The sequence below is a fragment of the Biomphalaria glabrata genome, chromosome 8 (genome assembly GCF_947242115.1).
Source record: "Biomphalaria glabrata chromosome 8, xgBioGlab47.1, whole genome shotgun sequence".
Taxonomy (NCBI): Eukaryota; Metazoa; Mollusca; class Gastropoda; family Planorbidae; genus Biomphalaria; species Biomphalaria glabrata.
The window spans coordinates 25,189,455-25,210,196 of record NC_074718.1 but is presented as its reverse complement, the minus strand read 5'-3'; the positions used below and the strand labels follow the sequence as shown (position 1 = coordinate 25,210,196).

At 34.0% G+C, this 20,742-nt stretch overlaps 1 protein-coding gene across 1 annotated transcript; it reads left to right on the top strand.

Annotated features, from left to right (window-relative positions):
• The first annotated feature begins 669 nt into the window (after positions 1-669).
• LOC106069395 (allene oxide synthase-lipoxygenase protein-like) lies at positions 670-20,694 on the top strand. The gene is made up of 15 exons (XM_056038366.1): positions 670-1,375; positions 2,906-2,950; positions 4,036-4,164; positions 6,258-6,355; positions 8,956-9,088; positions 9,524-9,619; positions 9,753-9,849; positions 10,746-10,863; positions 11,453-11,545; positions 11,657-11,717; positions 12,843-12,948; positions 13,506-13,603; positions 13,749-13,922; positions 14,604-14,770; positions 19,771-20,694. Exons 1-15 carry the CDS (start codon positions 857-859, stop codon positions 19,883-19,885), a joined length of 2,049 nt encoding a protein of 682 aa, XP_055894341.1. The 5' UTR covers positions 670-856; the 3' UTR covers positions 19,886-20,694.
• Positions 20,695-20,742: the final 48 nt, after the last annotated feature.

Below are 20,742 nucleotides of genomic sequence, written 5' to 3'. Positions count from 1 at the left end.
AAAGATCAGTCACTAAACTCCGACCCCCCCCCCTGCGGGGGGGATTTCATTTTGGGGTGGGGGTTTGAACCCCAACCCCCCACCCTGGCTACGCCCATGATATATATATATATATATATATATATATATATATATATATATATATATATATATATATATATATATATATATATTGTTATAATTTTACTGCTTTATTTAGAAAAAACAATCAATGTGCGAAATGTTTCGTTAAGGAAAAAGTTTGCGCAACACTGCTTTAAAGAATGTGTACCGGACCCTAAGAATAAAACAATGTAGACAAAAAGAAGATTGCTGTCATTAGGCCTAACTTTAGTATGAAAATCCTTATAGTAGGAGCGAAGGTCAAACACTTAATGAGTATAAGGCAAAACTGAGATTTTATATTATGTGATATGTTAACCGAATATCTTTTAGGCTCGGGTAGGCGTCTTCTAGCTATACCTTCCCACCATTCATAGTTTACGATCTGATGATCTTGCTTTAGCCCTTGATAACCTTGAATAATAAATGAACACTTTTTGTAGGAAAAGATTCACTCAGGTGTAACCAAAAAAGTTTTATTGTTTTTTTTAAGTTGTATTAATAGTCTACTGGGATAGGTATTAAATTTGTATACTAGCTCCGCGTATCATGTGACATGAGCCAGGCATACGTAGGATGTGATTATTGTCAAATCCGGGACAAGAACTGAAATAAAAAGGCATGCGGCTGGATACGGTATGCAGGGCTGACTTCGTGCTGAAACTTTTGATTTTAGAGCAATCTAACACGACTTCCACTTTTTGCAAATATTTCTGTGACAGATAAAGCCAAAAAAAAAGTGATTTTAGTAAAAATGTTTTCTTTCTTTGGTCTTGTCGAAAGTGACTATATTATAGAAATAAAAACTGGAGACACTGTTGGGGCTGGCACTAACGCCAATGTATGGATCGTCCTCTACGATGAGACTGGGAAATCCACTTCCGCCATCAAGTTGGACCAGACGCTAAAAAACAATTTCGAACGTGGCTCCAATGACGTTTTCCAAATTAGCAAGTCTCAAACCAGCGACTTGAAGAAGGATGGACAGATTGCCAGAGTCGAGTTTTGGAGGGATGACCACGGCTCTAGCAGCGACTGGTACGTGGACAAAATAGAAGTCCAAAACAAAGCAACCAAAAGTCTCTTTGTTTTCCCGGTGTACCGCTGGGTCAAGGCCAACTACCATTACAAGATCAAACACTTGGATACGTCCCTCCCCCAGCAGGAGCACGAGGATTTGAAAGAACCGCGAAAATACTTTCTCGAAGAGAAAAAGAAAAACTATGTTCTGGATCAGAAGTTTCCCAAAGAGTTTCCAAACTGTCCTATTCAGGTGAAGTGTTTTCTTTAATTTTTTTTATTGTGCATTTGCATTTCTCACCATGTTTAATAAGTCTGGGGAAGAGTGGAAGGGTGAAAGTAGAAAGAATATCGCTATTAGAAAGCTGCTGACGCTATACTTCCATTGTCAAATATATTCAATCACTCGTTTTGAAGGCCAGAGTATACTCATTAATAGAGAGTGAGGCTTAAATGTGAAACTCATGCATCCATTATTGGATTTCAGACAATCCCGTATTAAAATCGTCTTCACGGCATTGACCTTACCTTCGTTCATTAACGCATTAGAACTGTGCAGCTATGTTTCTTCCGTGTTTAAAAACCTAGATAAGTTTTATTTACATAAATTAACACAGAAGTCTTGCAACTCTTTGGGAGCGATTGAATCCAATATTTTTTCTTCATAGAGGGTGGAGGGCCCGGAGGGGCGTTAAAATTTGTGACGTGTGTGTTTCGGGCCGCACTAAAGCAAAAGAATCCAATGGAACCGAGCTTCTAGGGACCGGATAGCATGGCTTTATGTCATGTCCCAATGGTCGTAGGTTGAACACCAACGCATTAGAGCTATTGTACCAATGTGGAGACGGATGGCTGCCTGGTCGAGCACTGGAATGTCGTTCGGTCGTCTCGATGATCCCAGGTTGCCCGCTGCCATGCCCCGTCTTCCGTCGGAGACTGAAAATAAACAGAAAGGAAAACTAGATATTAGAAAGAACAAAAAAAAGGAACGGGAACTCCCACACCGAAGAAAAAGTAAAAGAATTCCTCACGACAACCCTGGCAATACAATTATATATAAGCCTCTCCTATAGTTTTTAATGACTAGCAGAAAAAGATTTAAAAAAAAAAACAAATAATCCCAACGAGCCCCAGCGTTAAGTCAATACTTAGCAAGCCTGAATCTTAGGTGTCCTAGATAGATCCCACTGCTAGCTCATTGAAAGTATCCAGATCAGTAGTTCATAGACTAGACTGAAATGGCGAATCAGTATTTAACATGGCAATGCACATAATCGAAACGTTCAAGGAGAGTAAAAAAAAAATGTAATTCAAGCGACGCCCAAACTTTTTTTTTCCACCCGGGGGCCGTAATTAACCTTTCTACATAGTGTCATGGGCTGCATTATGCAGAAAAAAAAATGTATAACTCAATCTATAGAAATCCAACATCCGCCTCTACTTCATTGTGCGCTATGGCCGAAGTTTCGAGGGGGCCGGATAGTTGCACGTTACGGGCCAATTATGATCCGGGGTAACTTTGGATATTACTATTGTACTGTCAAGACATACTTGATACAATAGTCGAGGGAATGAAATTTAGGGAAAACAGGAATACAACTTAGGGAAATTTTCTAAGACTACGCGCGCTGCCGTGTTTGTCCTAGTCTCCTCTGAGTTAACTCATTGGTTTTATCGTATTTTTAAAATTCATCAGAATATCTTTTTTTTATTTATAATCCTAATCCACATTTTATTTTTTGTAAAAACATTCATAATATTTTTTGTTCTTTTTTTTTTTAAGGTGAAAGAGTTGCCTCTTGATGAACAGTTTTCCTTCAATGACAAAGTCAGTGCAGAGTCTTTGTAGATTTTTTTTAAAGCAAATATTGATTTCAACAATTTAGATAACAAAATTATGTTCGTATGCACGAATCTTTTTAAAGAATTTCTTATGACTATTTTTAATTGACCATATATACCTTTTTACTAAGATTATAGTAAGACACTCTGTCTGTCTGGTATATATTTTGTACACGTAACTTCTCGCGCTTCTTATTTGAGATCAAGATGAAAGTTTGCACAATAATTCATTGCCTCTAACAAAACACGATTTAATCGAAAAAAATTGACCAATTATTTTATTGATAAGTTGTAATTAATTAATTGAGTGTTGTTTTTTTTTATATATAGAACATATAGTAAAAAGTCGGTAAGCTAAAGGGAGATTACCCTCTGTATGAGAATTAGACTATAAAATTGAAAGATAGCTAGAGTAAAATTAAATAATTATTGTTAATGTCAAGATTATATTTACAACTGTGTATTGATATAAGTCTATTACCAAGGACTGTATGTATATTAATCAATTGTAAAGAAAAAATGTGTAATGTTGCCTAAGTCACCGTTTTGACTAATGATTTCCCTTCAACAAAAATATGTTGAAGTATATACACCATTAGGATGTATAATGGAAACGGAAAACTAGCTGATCAATTCGTGGTAATTAATTAATTAATTTTATTTTATATAAGTAAAGGGAGTTAAACCTTGCAGTATAGAGAACCTTGCAGTAAACAGACCTGTAGCTGTGATTTTTTGTGGTTCTTTTCCTTAATTTTTTTTGTTCGAAGTACTTTTTTTTTTTCACTTTGCTTGTTCCATTTTCATTGAGCATATCATTCTAACATTGAAGAGGTTCACATTGGTGTCAACTTTAGTTTCTGTCTAATCTTGAAATATCAAACAAATGCCTCACTTTTTTTTTTTTTTACTAATCAAATATTAACATGCAATAACCTTCTGTTTATTTATACTTAAGAATTTAATCATCGCAATTAAAGACCCTAAAATGGAAATGAAATTTTACATAGATATGTGGATTTAAACTGAGGCCTGATTTATTCATCTTTGTTCTCAATGTTTATGTTACAGTTTAGCTTGGCAGCTTTGACACTTGGTCTTAAAGTCTCCAGCAAAATTGTCAATTTCACATCTGGTGACTGGAAGAGCATTGGAGACATAGCCACAATCTATGCTCCCCCAGCGTTCCCTAAACCTGAGGTGAGTGACTGAGTCATTGAGAAGTAGTTAGTAAGCTATATGGTCATTTGTAAGTTATATAGGTTATGTATGAGTCATGTGCATGTTATGTGTGAGCCGTATGTAAATCGTATGTAAATAGGTCATGTGTAAGTCATATGTAGGTCACGTGTGAGTCCTATGTAGGCCAAATGTGAGTCATGGATAAGTCATTGGGTGGTGGGTATGTCAGTCATGAGTGAATTATGGAGAAAGATTTTGTTACAAACATTATATTCCAAGTCAAAGGCGACGAGTGACGTGTGATAAGAACAGGATGCCAAATGGTAGAGTTCAAGTTCTAAGGCTCGAGGCTTGTTGGTGGCTGAGGATCTCTATAGTAGGCTGAGTCGTTGCAATGATGGCTCTAGGGCGCACCCCTTTGGATTCTGAGTAGACGAATTCTAGTCATTTTTTTACACCTTCAAATCCATTAACTTCTTCTAGGTAGCAACTGTCAGGTGGGTTTACAGGTCTAGGGTATGACTTGCTATGCCGGGTTCCCCACCTGATTATTAACTTCCTGTCGGGGTTGTACTTTAGTTGTGGCTTGTCTGCCTGGACAACCCTAACAGTCTAGCAATCAAGTTATGAAATAATTACCAAAAGAACGAACAATACAAAGAGTAACGTATACTGTTCAATAACGAGATTGCATATAACAAATCAAAGGTTGAATGGAGTAATGATATGATGAGGCAAAAATTATGAAAAAATATTAATAGTATTTACAAGAGCAAATACAAGTTATACATATTATTCAAATGCGATATAGCACACCTTAAGCTCAGTGCCACAATTCGATCAGGGCTCGAGAAGCCCACAGCCCAACGCCATGGATATAAGGACCAAACCATAACAATCAGGCTTGACTACAACAGAGTCCCAAGCCTGCGTCCCTAAACAAGAAAAATATGCATTCCATGAGACCGCCATTCTCAAGATTATATTACTAACGATTTTAAAACTACAACGAGAAGAGTAAAACAAAATAAACTAACTTACCCAATGCTAGGGAAGAAAACAACAAAAGAAAGCTCCAGAAAAAGATCCGCCATCAGCAAAAACATAACAGAAGCAATGAAGCAATAACATCAACCTGGCGCGTCCTTAGGAACTAGCGCGCTTACCATTGTGGTGCATACAAGAAAACATCACACAAGAAGCAACTCTAGATGCGCACTACATCTCCCCGCTCCCCCTACCTGGATCTTGCGAAGGCAAGTACAGTCTTCAAGAGATATTGAAAACTGAACTACATAGATAACCGGAATAAGCAAAAACAATTAGGAAACATTACCCAAGAAGCAACTCTAGATGCGCACGACAGCAACTGTAGTGCTTCCACTGAAGTACAGTTGTAAGGATAAGCTATTGTATTAGACTAATACCAATATTAATAATAATATTTATTATCGAGATGGAAATTTGTCTTTAAAAGTGTGCATTACACCAGACAAAACCAGCCTAGGCTTATCAGGAACTAATGCAACTTGCAGCCTCCTGCAAAAAATCCTGATGGCGCCCTTGTTTGTAACAAAGACTTAATGACCCACAGGAGGCGACACCAAAGAGTTAACGCTAACTTTCAAAGTCACTTGTTTATTGATCATATCTTATTTCATATAGCCTACATATAAGAATGAAATTTACTTCGTTTAATAAAGAGTCAGATAAAGTGTTTGCAATTAGGCCCCATGCATCAAGACTCCTCTTAGACCTAATCCTCTGCAGAAGATAGCAGAAGATAGAAGCGGGACGGATCTGTCTGGTAAAAAGTTTGTATACGCTATTTCTCCCGCCAATCTCGGATCAAGCTGAAACTCTGCACAATTATTCATTGGCGTAGAGTCGTTGACAATATATGAATAAAAAAAATCAACCAATTATATAATCATTTAATCATTGTTAATTAACTATTTCGGTTAATATTGAATAAGGGAAATAACATTTACATTATAGAGAGATATAGTTATAAGTGCTGGGTTCTTCCCCTTAAATAAGTTTATATTTTTTTTGTTTTTTTAAAGAGGACTTTTCAGATTTTGCTTGTTTCTTTGTCATTTTACTTTTAGAGGGCTTCATTTTGGACTGACGATCTTTCGTTTGCAAGGCAGAGACTGGCTAGCGTGAATCATTCCGTCATAAGATTAGTGACACATATTCCCGACAAGTAAGTCTCCTGGATTATTGGATATACTTTGTAGTTTCTAAGCAACAAACATTATCTTATCTTATATAATACAGACGTTACTTCAAAAAAGAAGATGATTACGTCCTACGCGTCATGCATATTAACCAATGACTTAAATTCTGCCAAGTCACTAGTTTTCCTGGCTAGCTCAGGCAAACCATTCCATGCTCTAATAGCACTAGGGAAGAAGGAGTATTTGTACAAATTTGTCCTAGCATATGGGACGAGGAATGTGCCTTTATCTTTGTGTCTAACTGAGTATTTTATTAAATTTTGTTTTTGTATTTGAAGATTATGCTTCAGTGTTTTATGTATGATTGCTACTTTACTTTTGAGCCTTCTGTCCTGAAGGCTTTCTAAATTTAGTGATTTTACTAAAGGTGTTACTCTAGTCAAATGTGAATATTCGTTTGTTATGAATCTCACTGCTCTATTTTGTGTCTGTTCCAGTTTCTTAATGTTTTCTTGAGTTGAGGGGTCCCAAACGGAGGATGCATATTCTATTATTGGCCTAACCAAGGTTAAATAACATTTTAGTTTTATGTTCTTATTTGATTTAGAGAAATTTCTTTTAATAAATCCTAATGCTTTGTTTGATTTTTTTGTAGTTTCATCAATACGTGGATTCCATGACAGTTTTTCATTTATTATAACACCTAGGTATTTTGCGTTTTTAGTCTGTGTTACTGGTTTGCCATGAATAAGATAAGTGGAATTAATTGTTTTAGTTTTTTTGTTACTCTTAACAACTGACATTTTTCTGGGTGGAAAGACATGCTCCAGTTTGATTCCCATTTCTGTAATTCATCTAATTCTCTTTGTAAAATATCTGTGTCTTGTGTTGTTTTTATTGTTCTATATATTATGCAATCGTCTGCAAATAATCTGACTTTTGTTCCTGAAGTAATGCAATTTGGTAAATCATTTATGTAAATTAAAAATAGTAGTGGACCCAAGACTGTTCCTTGAGGTAGCCTACACCTGAGTTTACTGTTATCGGTGTTGATTTAGAGCCATTTATTATTACAGTTTGTTCACTCCCTATCAGAAAATCTTTAATCCACTGATGCAGTGGACCATTAATGCCGAAATATATTAATTTTTTAAGCAAACTATGGTGGTGAACTTTGTCAAAAGCCTTAGAAAAATCTAGTAAGATAGCATCTATTTGTTCACTATTATCTAAACCTTTTGAAAAATCATCAATTAGTCCTATTAGTTGTGTTTCACATGATCAATGTGAGGACATTATGTTTGTCTAAGTGGTTTATGATGTTGCTACATATTATGTGTTCTAGGATTTTACATGTGATGCTGGTAAGTGATACTGGTCTGTAGTTTCCTGGGTCAGATTTTTCTCCTTTTTTAAATAGGGGGGTGACATTAGCTTCTTTCCAGTCCTTTGGTACTCTGCCCTGGTTAAGTGAAGCCTGAAAGAGTATTTTGAACACTGGGGCTAGCTCATTGCTTAGTTCTTTGAGTAATCTAGCTGGAATACCATCAGGTCCAGACGCTTTATTTGGTTTGGTGTTGGCTAATAGTTTTTGAATTCCATTTTCTTGTACTACTATATCTTCTATGTTGTCTACTTGGTTCAAATTCAGTAATATGTCTTTGTCTCCTGGAGCTGAGAATGCTGATGCAAAGTATTTGTTTAGGATGTTTGCTTTAGTTTCATTATCATTATGTATTATGTTATGTTCATCTTTTAATGGCGATATGCCTGTTGTTTCCATTTTCTTAGACTTAATGTATGACCATAGGTTTTTGTTGTTATCTTTAGATATTATATTGTTTATGTATTCACTCTGCAGCTGTCTGCTTACTTTTTGGGTTAAGTGTTTAATTTTTATATACTTTTTGTAAACTCTTTCTGCATTAGTTTCTTTAAATTTTCTATATAGGTTTTCCTTCTGTTTACAAAGCTTCTTTAGTCTATTATTAAACCAGCATTTATTTATTTTGTTTGATATGTATTTAGTTGGTATATGATTTTCTATAATGCTTTTAAGATGGTTTTTAATAAAACTCCAGAGGTCATCGACTGTTTGGTTAATGTCTTTTTCTAATAAGAATGTTTGTTGAAAGTTTAATGCAGCTTGGTTTAGTTGTGTTAGGTTACATTTATTCCAGAGTAAGATTTTTCTTTTGGGTTTTGTATTGGCTACTGCTTTTATCTGACTGTGTATTTTTATGATCTCATGGTCTGATAGACAGGGATAATAACATAATCAACTACTAATCCAGGTCTGTTGGTTAAGAAGAGATCTAATGTGTTATTTAATCTAGTTGGCTTTTTAATGATTTGATCTAAACTAAGGTTGTGTAAAGTTTCTATGAAAAGCCCATTTATGTCCTTAAGGTTTTGGTGTTTATCTATGGTTAGTGTTTTCCAATTTATATCAGGTAGGTTGAAATCGTCCATAATCCAAAAAACTGCATTTTTATTTGTCTCTTTAAGTGTAGTAATCTGATTACATAGTTCCTGCATGTATTCTAAACTAGAATTTGGCAATAACATTGCCATCAGCATTTATAAATCTACATCAGTTTTGTTTATGTTTATTTTCTTTTGAAAGATTGCCAGTGACTGATGATCTAGTACAACCCCTGCTAGGCGGACTGACATTAAAAGAAGCCATACATCAAAAGAGGCTGTTTATTTGTGATTTACAGATTCTAGAAGATTTACCAGTTAAACAGGGTCGAGTGGTAAATACAATTTATCTTCGGACATGTCTACAAATTGGAATAATGATTAATGAGATCTTCTGTCTGTTCCTTAGTCTAATTTATTTACCCCTCAAGTGTAACTTTTAAAATGTGTAGCCAATGTTCTTAATTATTATGGACTGAACCCTCTTAATTTAAAAAAAAAAATATTGTTGGTCAGATTTGGAGTCAATTTATTTATATATTGTGTCTACTGTCAACTGTAGATCTGTAGGTTATGTGTAATGCGCAATTGTAAGATGAATTTCCTTAAAGATAATAGAGATTTATTATTTTTATTATTATTTATTGAACAATAATTTAAATATCAATTTATTATTCTACTTTACCACATCAAATATTCATATTAAATCAGCTAATAATAACACATAATTGATATATATATGCATTTTTTCTTCAAATAAAATCATACAGCTATGTTCACCAATAGCTCTCTTTTTTGAGGACATGTCAGGGCAACTTAGACCTATTGCAATTCAACTTTTTCAGAAACCAGGGAAAGAAAATCCAGTAAGATCTTCAAATATTTATGAAATATCAAGTTTTTAAAAAATTAATCAGTAATTGCTATTTCTTAATTTGGTAGTGGAACATTAAACCATGTGAATAAGATGAATAAATCATTGACATGTTTCATCCTTAGATTTTCACTCCTTTATGTCCCTCTTTAACATGGGCATTGGTCAAGATGTGGTACAACAATGCAGATAGTGCTCACCATCAAGCCTTAACACATCTAGGTCAGTGTTGTAACCAGTTTGCTTTGTGGTCAGGTCATTCTTCATAGTAATAAAAAATATTTTTTTTTGTTTTCTATTTTAAAAAAATCTATTTATTTGTATACCTGTGAGTAAAGATGTAAAGTTAAAAGGAAAAAAAAAGAGAGGTATTGTTTATAAATATTTGTCGGTTTTTTTTTATATATAAAGGCAGTACAATCTGTCATAAATTATCATTTATTATGGAATAACAGTCCTACATGTTGTCTTGACAATAATGACATATTTTTGTGGTATATTTCTTTATATTTTAAAGTTAAGAGTATGTTGTTTTGTTTCTCTCATGTTTCCTTACTTACAAAAACATTGGTGCTCCTTATGATCATGATCTTATTTTATATGTAAACATACTAATTACACTTCTCAATCTGCATAGGCTCATGTATGGCTAACTGTTTGTGCAGTATGACAACTTGACTGTCGTTTGGTCATCTCAATGGGATGTAGATTGAAGGAACATTTGAAGCATGTTAAACATTTACCAAACATTTAATTTCTGGATCTGTAATCTTTTTGCATTTTTAGACACTCCTTTGGAAATAATTTCAAGACCAAACCTTGCTAGATGGCAAGAGAAGACAGCAATTAAGCTTTGATATGGGAACCATCATAATGGCAGAATAGCATACATTAAGCCCCCTGACAACATTTACCTCTAAATCTGGCACTAAAGTTGCTGAGAGAACGATTTTGAATTTGGTAGCCATCAGCTGACAAAATTATTATGCACATCCAGAAGTCTTTTTATAAAAGGAAATTAGATTCTGATGAATTTTTATTTTTTAATTTGGAAAAAAAAAGTGATGAAAAGATTGTGCTTAATATATTGTAAAAAAAAATTCTTTTTTTTTTTTTAGGTTTCACCCATTTACTAATTGAATCATTTTCCTTGGCAACTCAACGCCATCTGTCACATTCTCATCCAGTTTATAAAATCCTAGCACCACACTTTCTAAATTTGGTTGCTATCAACAAGTAAGTGTATAGATATATAGGGCCTAACTATAAGGGGGGAAGAGGGCACAATTTTATGTTTTTTAGAGGGAAAAAAGGCTTGATTTTTATGTTCTCTATATTATATATGTGTTGAGCCTCCATTCTTTATAAATCTCGAGTGGTGCCCCTAGAGAGTATAAGGGGGCAGATCACACAGAGTGAAACCCACGCGGGAAGGGGGCACAAAAACTGGAATAAAAGACATCTTTAAAAAAAAAAAGATTAACAGTAGCGATCTCTAAATATTCAAAAATGTTTCAGAATGAAATCCTATTCAGTGTTTAATTTATAACATATATTTCTACCCTTCAAAGGTATAAACATTATGAAATCTTACATTCAAAACCCTGAATCCGGACAAACCTTTCTCAATAAATAAAAACACAAAAAAGGATCTTGTCTTATCTGAATTGGATAAGACTCATGTCTATACCATAATTAGATATTAACAACTTAGATCAAAAGACAGTATTACATTTAAGTATTTCCTACAATAACTATTAGAGAGTTACAACTAAGTAGAATAGCAAATTGTCTTTAATGCTAGATTTTTCAATGCATGTTGCAGCCTTGCTGTGTCTGAACTAGTCAGTGATGGTGGCTGGGTCGACAAAACTATGAACTATGGCAACAAAGGAATGTATGCTCTGGTAGTTAAAGGGTAAGTCAGTGTGAGTATATGTGTGTGGGGGTGTTTTATATTTTATTTGAGAATTTACAGAATGAAGTTTTAGATTAACAAAAATGTGTATACTAAATTTACACATTTCAGATACAAAGACTGGAGACTGGATATTGATGGAACTCTACCTGAAGAGCTGAAGAGAAGGGGAGTAAGTCATAAATTATTCATGCTAAAGGAGACAAAACTTATAATTATACATTATAATGATATCTATCCATTTATATGGCAATTGCAATCATTTTTTGCATACTTCTAGATGATTGATTTTTTATTTTTTTTTTCAAATCATGTTTCTTATTTAGGTTATGCACACTCTAATTCTCTGTTGATAAAAAGTAAAGGTCTTAGGATCTGAGGTTGATGTCCTGGTAGGAACCTTGAGATTTTTACTTGTGATTATACCCCTGCTCTGAAGATCCCAGCATAAAGTATTACTTGTCCTCAGTTGTGTCTGAAATGTGTAAATTTAGTATACACATTTTGTTAATCTAAAACTTCACTCTGTAAATTCTCAAATATAAAACACCCCCACACATACACTGACTTACCCTTTAACTACCAGAGCATACCTTCCAGTTAGTTGGTGCACTTGCTATATAACACTCCAGGACACCATTAGCAGGGACGGCCTTAGGTATAGGTAAAATAGGCACATACCTTGGGCCTCCAATTGGTAGGGGCCTCGCACAGGACTTAAAGAAAAAAATTTTTAGAGAATAAATTGTGAAACATAGATCAGAACCCTATGGCTCTATGTCTACTAGCATAGCTCTAAGTCTCTTCTATGATTCAAGGTTTATTCATGAAAGTTCATATCTACCTGTTAGACTAACTATGTTAGAAGACCATTGTTTCTTCCTTATGGTGAAAAGTTGAAACATTATTTCTAGTCTGGTAATCATGATCCATCCATGAAGCACATTCATGCTATCGGCACTATATAAATTTAACTTAATTGTTGATTTAGATAGGTTTTGAATTCATTACATATTTTTTGGTCTTGATTTTCATTTTTCTTTTTCATTTGGGGCCACCTTATTCACTTGGCCTAGGGCTTCCATTTGCAGTTACCCAAAGTCAGCCATGCCATTAGTCACAGAGACTCTTCAACCCAGAGTCACCAGAGCCTTGGACCTTCAGGAGAACTTAAATTTAATGCTCATGGGAAAAAAAGAAAATGGAACTTTTTAAAAACATCATGATTCTATTGATTGTGTTCTTTGTAGATTACTTTTTATTTTTTGTAATGTATTCTGTTTTCTTTGATCATTAGCTTGATGACTTCAATGTTTTGCCAGGATACCACTTCAGAGATGATGCCATTCTGCTATATAATGCTATTAACAAATATGTCCATGACTACCTGAAGCTGTATTACAGTATGTAATCACTATATACAGAGATTATGTTTTGTTCCTAGTGTCAGTGAGGATATTTTTAGAACTAGGGTATCTGTTTAACTTGTTATATCACATAAATTTTTTTAAATTACCATAAACTCTCAGAATTACAGACCTGCATTTTACTCATTATAATGGTTCGTTAATTGTAATGCACTAATTAATTTCCTAATTTCAGCAAAGATAATAAAATATTATTATTATTATTTCTTATATTTAGGAAGAAATTATCTTCAAGATTAAAAGAATCGCAGATCATTTTTTAAAATTTTTTTAGGGGGGGGGGGCCAAATTAATCCAGTCTACATTTAATTAACGACAAAAAAAACGAAAGTGTGTTTTAGGAGAACAAACTTAAAAACTAAGAACAGTTTTCTAAAAACAGTTTTATAACTTTAAGAATTAAAATTTAAGTTAAAAAAGATCAATTTGCTGGATTTTTCAAAATTTCATTAAAAAATTATAAATCACAGCCATCTTTACAAATACATAACTGCACAAACTTTAAAGAAAAACTTAATGTCATTTTATTCAAGCTACACCTGAATTGATCAATACTGATCATGAACTTCAAAACTGGGCTCAAGAATTGGTAAAAGAAAGAAATTTTGCACAAGGTGGAATGGGAATAAAGGTAAAAAAACATTTTTTTAATTTAGTAATTTAATTGATAAATCAGGTTGTATTATACATAATAATCAGATATGAGAGATAATTGTGAAAAAATGAATTCAATTGTTCTGTTATGCAAATTATGTTATTGACTCTGAACTATTCAGGGAATTCCTGGCAATGGAACTATCAGTTATGTGGAACAACTGCAACAGATTGTGACAAGTATTATCTTCATCTCTAGTGTTGCACATGCTGCTACCAATTTCCCACAGTATGAAGAATATGCTTTTCCTCCAAACTATCCTGCAACTCTGTTAGGAAAGCCACCAACAGATGCTGTAAGATTGTTTTTTAAAGTTAAATTTACATATTCATTTTCCATGTAGCTAGAATAACATTTTTCTTTGGCAGTGTTGCTTTGGGGTGCTAAGGCAGTCTTTTTTTTTTTAAGAAACAAAAAATCTTTGTGTCTGTATTTGTAGTTATAAATCTATAAAAACATAAAGTTTAAAAAATTAAAATAATTAAACTACGAGATGTTTTTTTATCTTCTGAGTAGTATCTTGTATACCATTTTCTTAAAAGACATCTGCAATAAGATTGGCTAAAAAGGTTCTTTCAAAGAGGACATTTCATATCTGCCAAGATTTCCCATCATTCTCATGTCAGGTTGGTCGTAAGAGTACTTAAGATGGTTGAATTTTCTCTTAGTGTCATGTCATCACTCTGGTGACACCTATAGCTTAGCAAAAAGTAGACTCCTCAGAAGACTTTGTTTAATGATCTTAAGATTATTATAGACATTCTTGCGCTATTTGTGGATCAAATGTCACATTTCAGAACTGACCTATTCCACTTCTTCTTTATGTGATATAATGTGACCTTTATTTTTTTACCTGGATGAAAAGGGCAATGTAGATGTCAGGAGAATGCATTTCTGCAGTTAAGAATGTGAGGAAAGTCTATTAATCAATTTTCCTATTTAAAATTTACTCCTTTGTTTCAAAATCATTTTCCAGAAAGCAGTTATCTCTGAGGAAGACATTCTGAAATCTCTGCCCAACAAAGAGATGACACTTGAGATTATGACTATGACTAAAATATTGAGCACTAAAGGAACAAAGAGTCTTGGTGACTTTGAAGTCCAGTATATTGTTGATCCTAAGGCACTCGCTGTAGTGGAGGGGTAAGTGTCAATATCATAACACTTGTTGTTCTGTAGTCACAGATTAATAATAAATTACTGTAGACGTTACTATTTAATAATGATAATAACGTGACTGTCTTGATCAAGGTAGACATATATAACTAACTTTTATTTCCGTCCGATTCTTTGCTTTCGCATAAAACATAAACAACAAACAATGACGTAATATCTTCTAATATTAACACATCCTTCCTTTTGAAGCTATTATCACATCCTTCCTTTTAAAGTTCTTAATACTTATATTTACAAGGAATTTTGACAACTCGACCACTTCTGGTTGTCTTGACCGGCACAGCAAGTTCTCTAGATTTTGGTTCATAATTGTCTGTTTCTTTTGTTCTAACAGTTTGCTGTTCATTGTCTTCGTCGGTGTCATAGTACCCAGAGATGTCTTCTTCGTAGCTCTTGTTTAAAAACCGTTGATTTCGTCTGTATGTTTTCCCATCATTTGTCTTTATGATGTAAGATCTGGGTGATGGATGTTTCTTAATGACGACTGCTTTCTGCCATGTTTGTCCTAGACGAACTCTCACCTTCTCCCCGACAGAGTAGTCTTTAGGTAGTCTTGCTTTTGCATCGTACCTCACTTTGCTTTTCCTCTGTCGTTCGTTGAGTAATGTCTCTGCATTTTCAGCTACCGATGGTTTCAATAGTTTGGGATCAGTTGGAATGATGTCCCTGAGTCTTCTACTCATCAGCAATTGTGATGGCGAATAAAGCAGTCCGCTTATCGGAGTATTTCTATACTCGAGCATAGCGAGATATGGATCTATCCAACTTTTGTATGCTTTGTTGAATATCTGCTTTACGATACCAACATACACCTCACTTTGTCCATTTGATTGAGGGTATCTGGGACTTGATGTTGTTATCTTGAAACCCCATTCAGAAGCATTGATAGCTATTGAATGGCATATTGTCGCTCACTATTTCTTCTGGTATGCCATGTCTAGCAAAAATACCTTTCATTGCCCTGATAACACATTCTGCTGTTTTGTTCTCTAGTCGTTTTATTTCAGGATATTTGGAGAAATAGTCCACAACAAGCAAAAAGTCATTGTTTCGCCATTCAAACAAATCTGTCGCAACCTTTTTCCATGGTCTGTCTGGTACAGCATGAGGTAGCAATTTTTCCTTCACATTATTTCTTTTGAACGTTGCACATGTTGCGCATTTCATTATTGTCGAAAAAATATCTTTAGACAATCCTGGCCAAAACACACTCTGTTTTGCCTTCGATCTGGTTTTCTCAAGACCAAAATGACCTATGTGCAACTTGTCGAGAATTTCATTTCTCATACTTGAAGGAATTATAATTCTGTTCTCATAAAACAATATTCCATTCTCTTCATGAATACTGTCTTTAAATGACCAATACACTTTCACTGTTTCATGAACTTGAGTTTTTATCTTTGGCCAACCTTCTCTGACATAATTCATTACAAGTTTTAATTTAGCATCAGATTCAGTTTTCCTTCTAATTTCAATAATCTTCTGATCACTTCCCGGAAACTGTGCTGTTGCGCTATGAATTCTCATAACCATGTCATCATTTGAATTTGATTGTTCTTGACCATTGATGTACGCACGCGATAACGTATCAGCTATTTGCATTTTTGAACCTGGATTGTAAGTTACTGTTAATTGATATCTCAACAGTCTTAACATCATCAACTGAAGTCTTGGTGAAATCTTGTGTAAAGGCTTAGTCACAATAGTTTGCAAAGGTTTGTGATCTGATTGTACAGTCACAGTTCTTCCAAAAATATAATGGTGAAAATGTTCAGCTGCAAACACTATAGCTAACATTTCCTTTTCTATTTGTGCATATCTGCACTCTGTTTCTGTCAATGATCTTGACGTATACGCAACTGGTTTGTCTTCTTGCATTAAACATGCTCCCAACCCTTTAGAAGAAGCGTCACACTGAATAGTAACTGACTTTTCAGGGTTAAACAATTGCAGAACTGGAGCTTCACTAAGTGTTTTCTTTATTAGTTGAAAAGCATTTTCTTGCTCTGCATTCCACTGCCACAATACATCTTTCTTTAGCAATTCACGCAATGGACTGGTAATTGTTGACATGTTTGGAATGAAACTTGACAGAAAGTTCAACATCCCTAGCAGTCTTTGAATTCCTGTTCGATCTGTTGGTGCTGGCATCTCCATTATTGCTTTGATTTTAGCTGGATCTGGACGAATACCATCTGCTCCAATTTGTCTTCCGAGATAATTAACACCAGAAAGTTTATATTGTATCTTGTTCTTGTTGAACTTTACATTGTTCTAGCTCTCTCCAGAACATTTTCAAAAATTTGATCATGTTCTTTTTCATCTTTTGCTGCAATCAGCATGTCATCTGACATGATATGTACACCTAGGATGTCTCCGAATACTTGATAAGCACGTTTCTGTAATACTTCACTAGCTGAGGATATACCAAAAGGCATTCTCAAGAATCTGTATCTTCCAAACGGAGTATTGAATGTACATAAATAAGAGCTTGGTTCATCCAACTCAACTTGCCAATATGCATCCTTTTGATCAAGTATACTAAACACTTTTGCCGCTCCCAATGAACTATTGATTTGATCAAATGTTGGTATAGTGAAATGTTCTCTCATTATATATTTGTTCAGTTCTCGGGGATCTAAACACAACCTCAAAGAATTATCTTTCTTCTTTGCTATAACCAAGTTATGAACCCATTCTGTTGGTTCATCAACTTCTGTGATCACTCCATCTTGTTGCATTTGTGTGAGTTTTCTTTTTAATTCTTCATAGAGTGATGGTGCAACTCTGCGCGCACATTGAATAACTGGTTTTGCATCTGACGTCAGTTTAATGTGATACTTCATTTTGTATGTACCGAGTCCTTCTATTACTTGCTTATATTTTTTCATCAACACTCATGGAACTTCATTTTGTTGCTTGACATCGTGTACTTCGACATTTCTCTTTGCCTCAATTAGTTTTAAAGCAATAGATGTCTTCAGACCTAGTATAGGATTTATACTTTTCTTGATCACGTACAGATCATCTTTAACTTCTACATCACCGACTTTAAATGTGACCGATGCAACTCCCTTCAGTTCTAATGCTTCATCCCCCAATGCTCGTAGGGTAGTATTTGAATTCTTTAACTGAGTATCACTTTCTAAATTGTTCCACGTTGACTCTGATATCACATTAGCTTGTGCTCCTGTGTCAATCTTCATTTTGACTATTTTTCCCATAATATTGACATCAACCATCCAAACTTTGACATTGTTGTCAGTACCAATTGCCTCAAACCACAACTCATTTACTTGGCTTGACTGACTTTCATCTTCCAGTAAATCAACAGCCTTGAAGTGTTTCGAACGACATTTTACAGCGAAGTGATTTCTCTTTTTACATTTTCGGCATGTCTGTCCGAATGCTGGGCAATTGTATTTTCTGTGAGATCCACCACAAGATCTGCAATCTCTAATGAAACTTGTTACATGATTCTTTGCCATATTTTCCTGTGAGGTTTTGACTGGCTTTCTATCTTCTGTCTTCTTTAATTTATTAGCAGCATCCACATGTAGTCCTTTCATATCTATCATTTGGTTCTGGGTATGCTCGTCAGCACGAATTATGCTTGCTGCCTTCTCTAAAGTTAAGTCTACATCTCTCAGAAGTCTCTATCTCAATCGATCCGACTGTATGCCACATACCAATCGATCTCTGATGAGTTCATCTCGAAGGTTGTCAAACTTGCATTCTTTTGCCAAATTCTTTAACTCAGTATAATACTGTTCAAACGTTTCTCCGTCTTTCTGCTTTCTTGAAAAGAATTTAAATCTGTCATACACAGTGTTGGACTTAGGCAAAAAATGATTCTGAAACCTTTCAATTACTTTGTCTACAGTCTCATCTTCACATACTTGAAAAGTATTGTAGATGTCTCGAGCGGGTTCACCGATCAGGTGTAACAATAAAGCTTTCTTCACTGGCTCGGGCTTCGTATTTTTTTCAGTGGCGACCATAAACAGTTCAAAACTTTGTCTCCATTTTTTCCATCTTTCAGATAGATTACCGTCTAGTGGCAATGGTTTAGGAGGATCGAATAATTCCATTATTCGTACAGATTCTAGATTCTATGTCTAGATCTAGATCTAACAACATGAACTAACGACACCACAAATAAAATGTACTTTTATCAATTTAGAAACCACTAGATCTAAATCTACCTGTTACCAGCACTTTAAAGCAATGTGACACTAGATTTGACACCTAATCTAACACCAGATCTGACACAAGATCTGAAACCAAATCTGACACCATGTTCTGTAGTCACAGATTAATAATAAATTACTGTAGACGTTACTATTTAATAATGATAATAACGAGACTGTCTTGATCAAGGTAGACATATATAACTAACTTTTTATTTCCGTCCGATTCTTTGCTTTCGCATAAAACATAAACAACAAACAATGACGTAATATCTTCTAATATTAACACACTTGTGTTAGGACAATTTCCAATTTGTGACATAACTTTAATTTAAAGAGTGAACTTTTTTCATAATTACATTTTTTTTTCACAACTAAAAATTAGTTAATTGTAAATAATTATAAAATTTACCGGAAAACACACTTATCCCTTACAAGTTAAAACAATCATTTGTCTTTTATTGAGCCTACATTTTGTTTGTTAACTGTGCTCTATAAATTCAATTATTATTATTTCTCTTGCTCAGTAAGGATTTTTTTACTTTGATTTTGTTGCAATTAATTTTTTTATTCTAAAACCTAGATGAAGTCTAATCTATATTTGGGATATGTAGTACTATCCTGTATACTAAGAATTGTGTACCAAGTAATTACTTGTTATGCAATGAAAAATGTTTCTTATGTGGTGCAAATATGAAATAGTTTTAGCTCAGTGTCATGTAACTCTTTAAGCATTGCTAGAAATTATTTGAAACTAATTATTTGCTTTGATTTTAGATTCAAAAAGGATGTTGCAGACATCAGTCAGACCATCAAAGCAAGAAATAAAGAAAGAGTCCCTAAATATAAATATTTGGATCCAGAATTCATTCCTAATAGCATCAGCATCTAAGGCAGATAAGTTGATGGTAACATTTTGAATAAATAACTTGTAAAAGTGTTACAGTTTTTTTTCTTTTGTGGGCATGACAGTTTAATGCCTTTTTTTGATGAATGTATAGCTTATGCCTTATAGGATTTCAATTTTTTTAAAATTCATATTCAAATAGATATGATTTTTATTTTCAAAATTTTGTTGGCTCTGATTTACTTACTTTTGTTATGATTAAATATGATGTCTACTCATGCCTGATGCTCTACCAGATCTCATGCAACCTCATTCATGAGTATCATGTAATAGATTGCATCTATGTTCATAGACATTTACAAAATGTATGTATGAGTAATAAATGATAAATTGTGCATGAGTTGTGCTGCTATTGCTACCTGCCTAAGTGAATGACATCAATAGTCTGACTTACAAAAACAAGTAATAAAGTTTAAACCAAAAAAAAAAACCTATTTTTTTTAAAGAACTATTTCTCCTTTGAACAAATTATAGAGCAATTATTTTGCTCTTAATAACTAATGAATGTTAGGTTTAACAAACCCCAAATACTCCAGATTATGCCCATGCATAAATCTACTCGAGTATAGAAGATTCTGAATTGATGATATAAATCCAGACCTAACATTAAAAGACAGTAGGCTAGACTCGAATATTGGATCTATAGTTAGAGATAAAATATTTATATTGTGAATTGAAAATTTGTACAAGTATATTTTGTACAAATATACACATGTATATATAGTCACAAATTAATTCTAGCAGTTCAGCCATGATGATTTTTACACAAGACAGTGTGCAAAATGTTTCTGAACTATTTACAAAATACCTGCAGAAATTCCCATTGACCTTTGATTTTGGTT

What these genes read in the sequence shown, in the direction of transcription:
- LOC106069395 (XM_056038366.1), top strand. Translation starts at nt 857, where the DNA reads ATGTTTTCTTTCTTTGGTCTTGTCGAAAGTGACTATATTATAGAAATA. An exon ending in AATTTGGTTGCTATCAACAA is followed by an intron (nt 10,864 to 11,452) that starts GTAAGTGTATAG and finishes TGCATGTTGCAG; the next exon opens with CCTTGCTGTGTCTGAACTAG. An exon ending in AAGGTGGAATGGGAATAAAG is followed by an intron (nt 13,604 to 13,748) that starts GTAAAAAAACAT and finishes TGAACTATTCAG; the next exon opens with GGAATTCCTGGCAATGGAAC.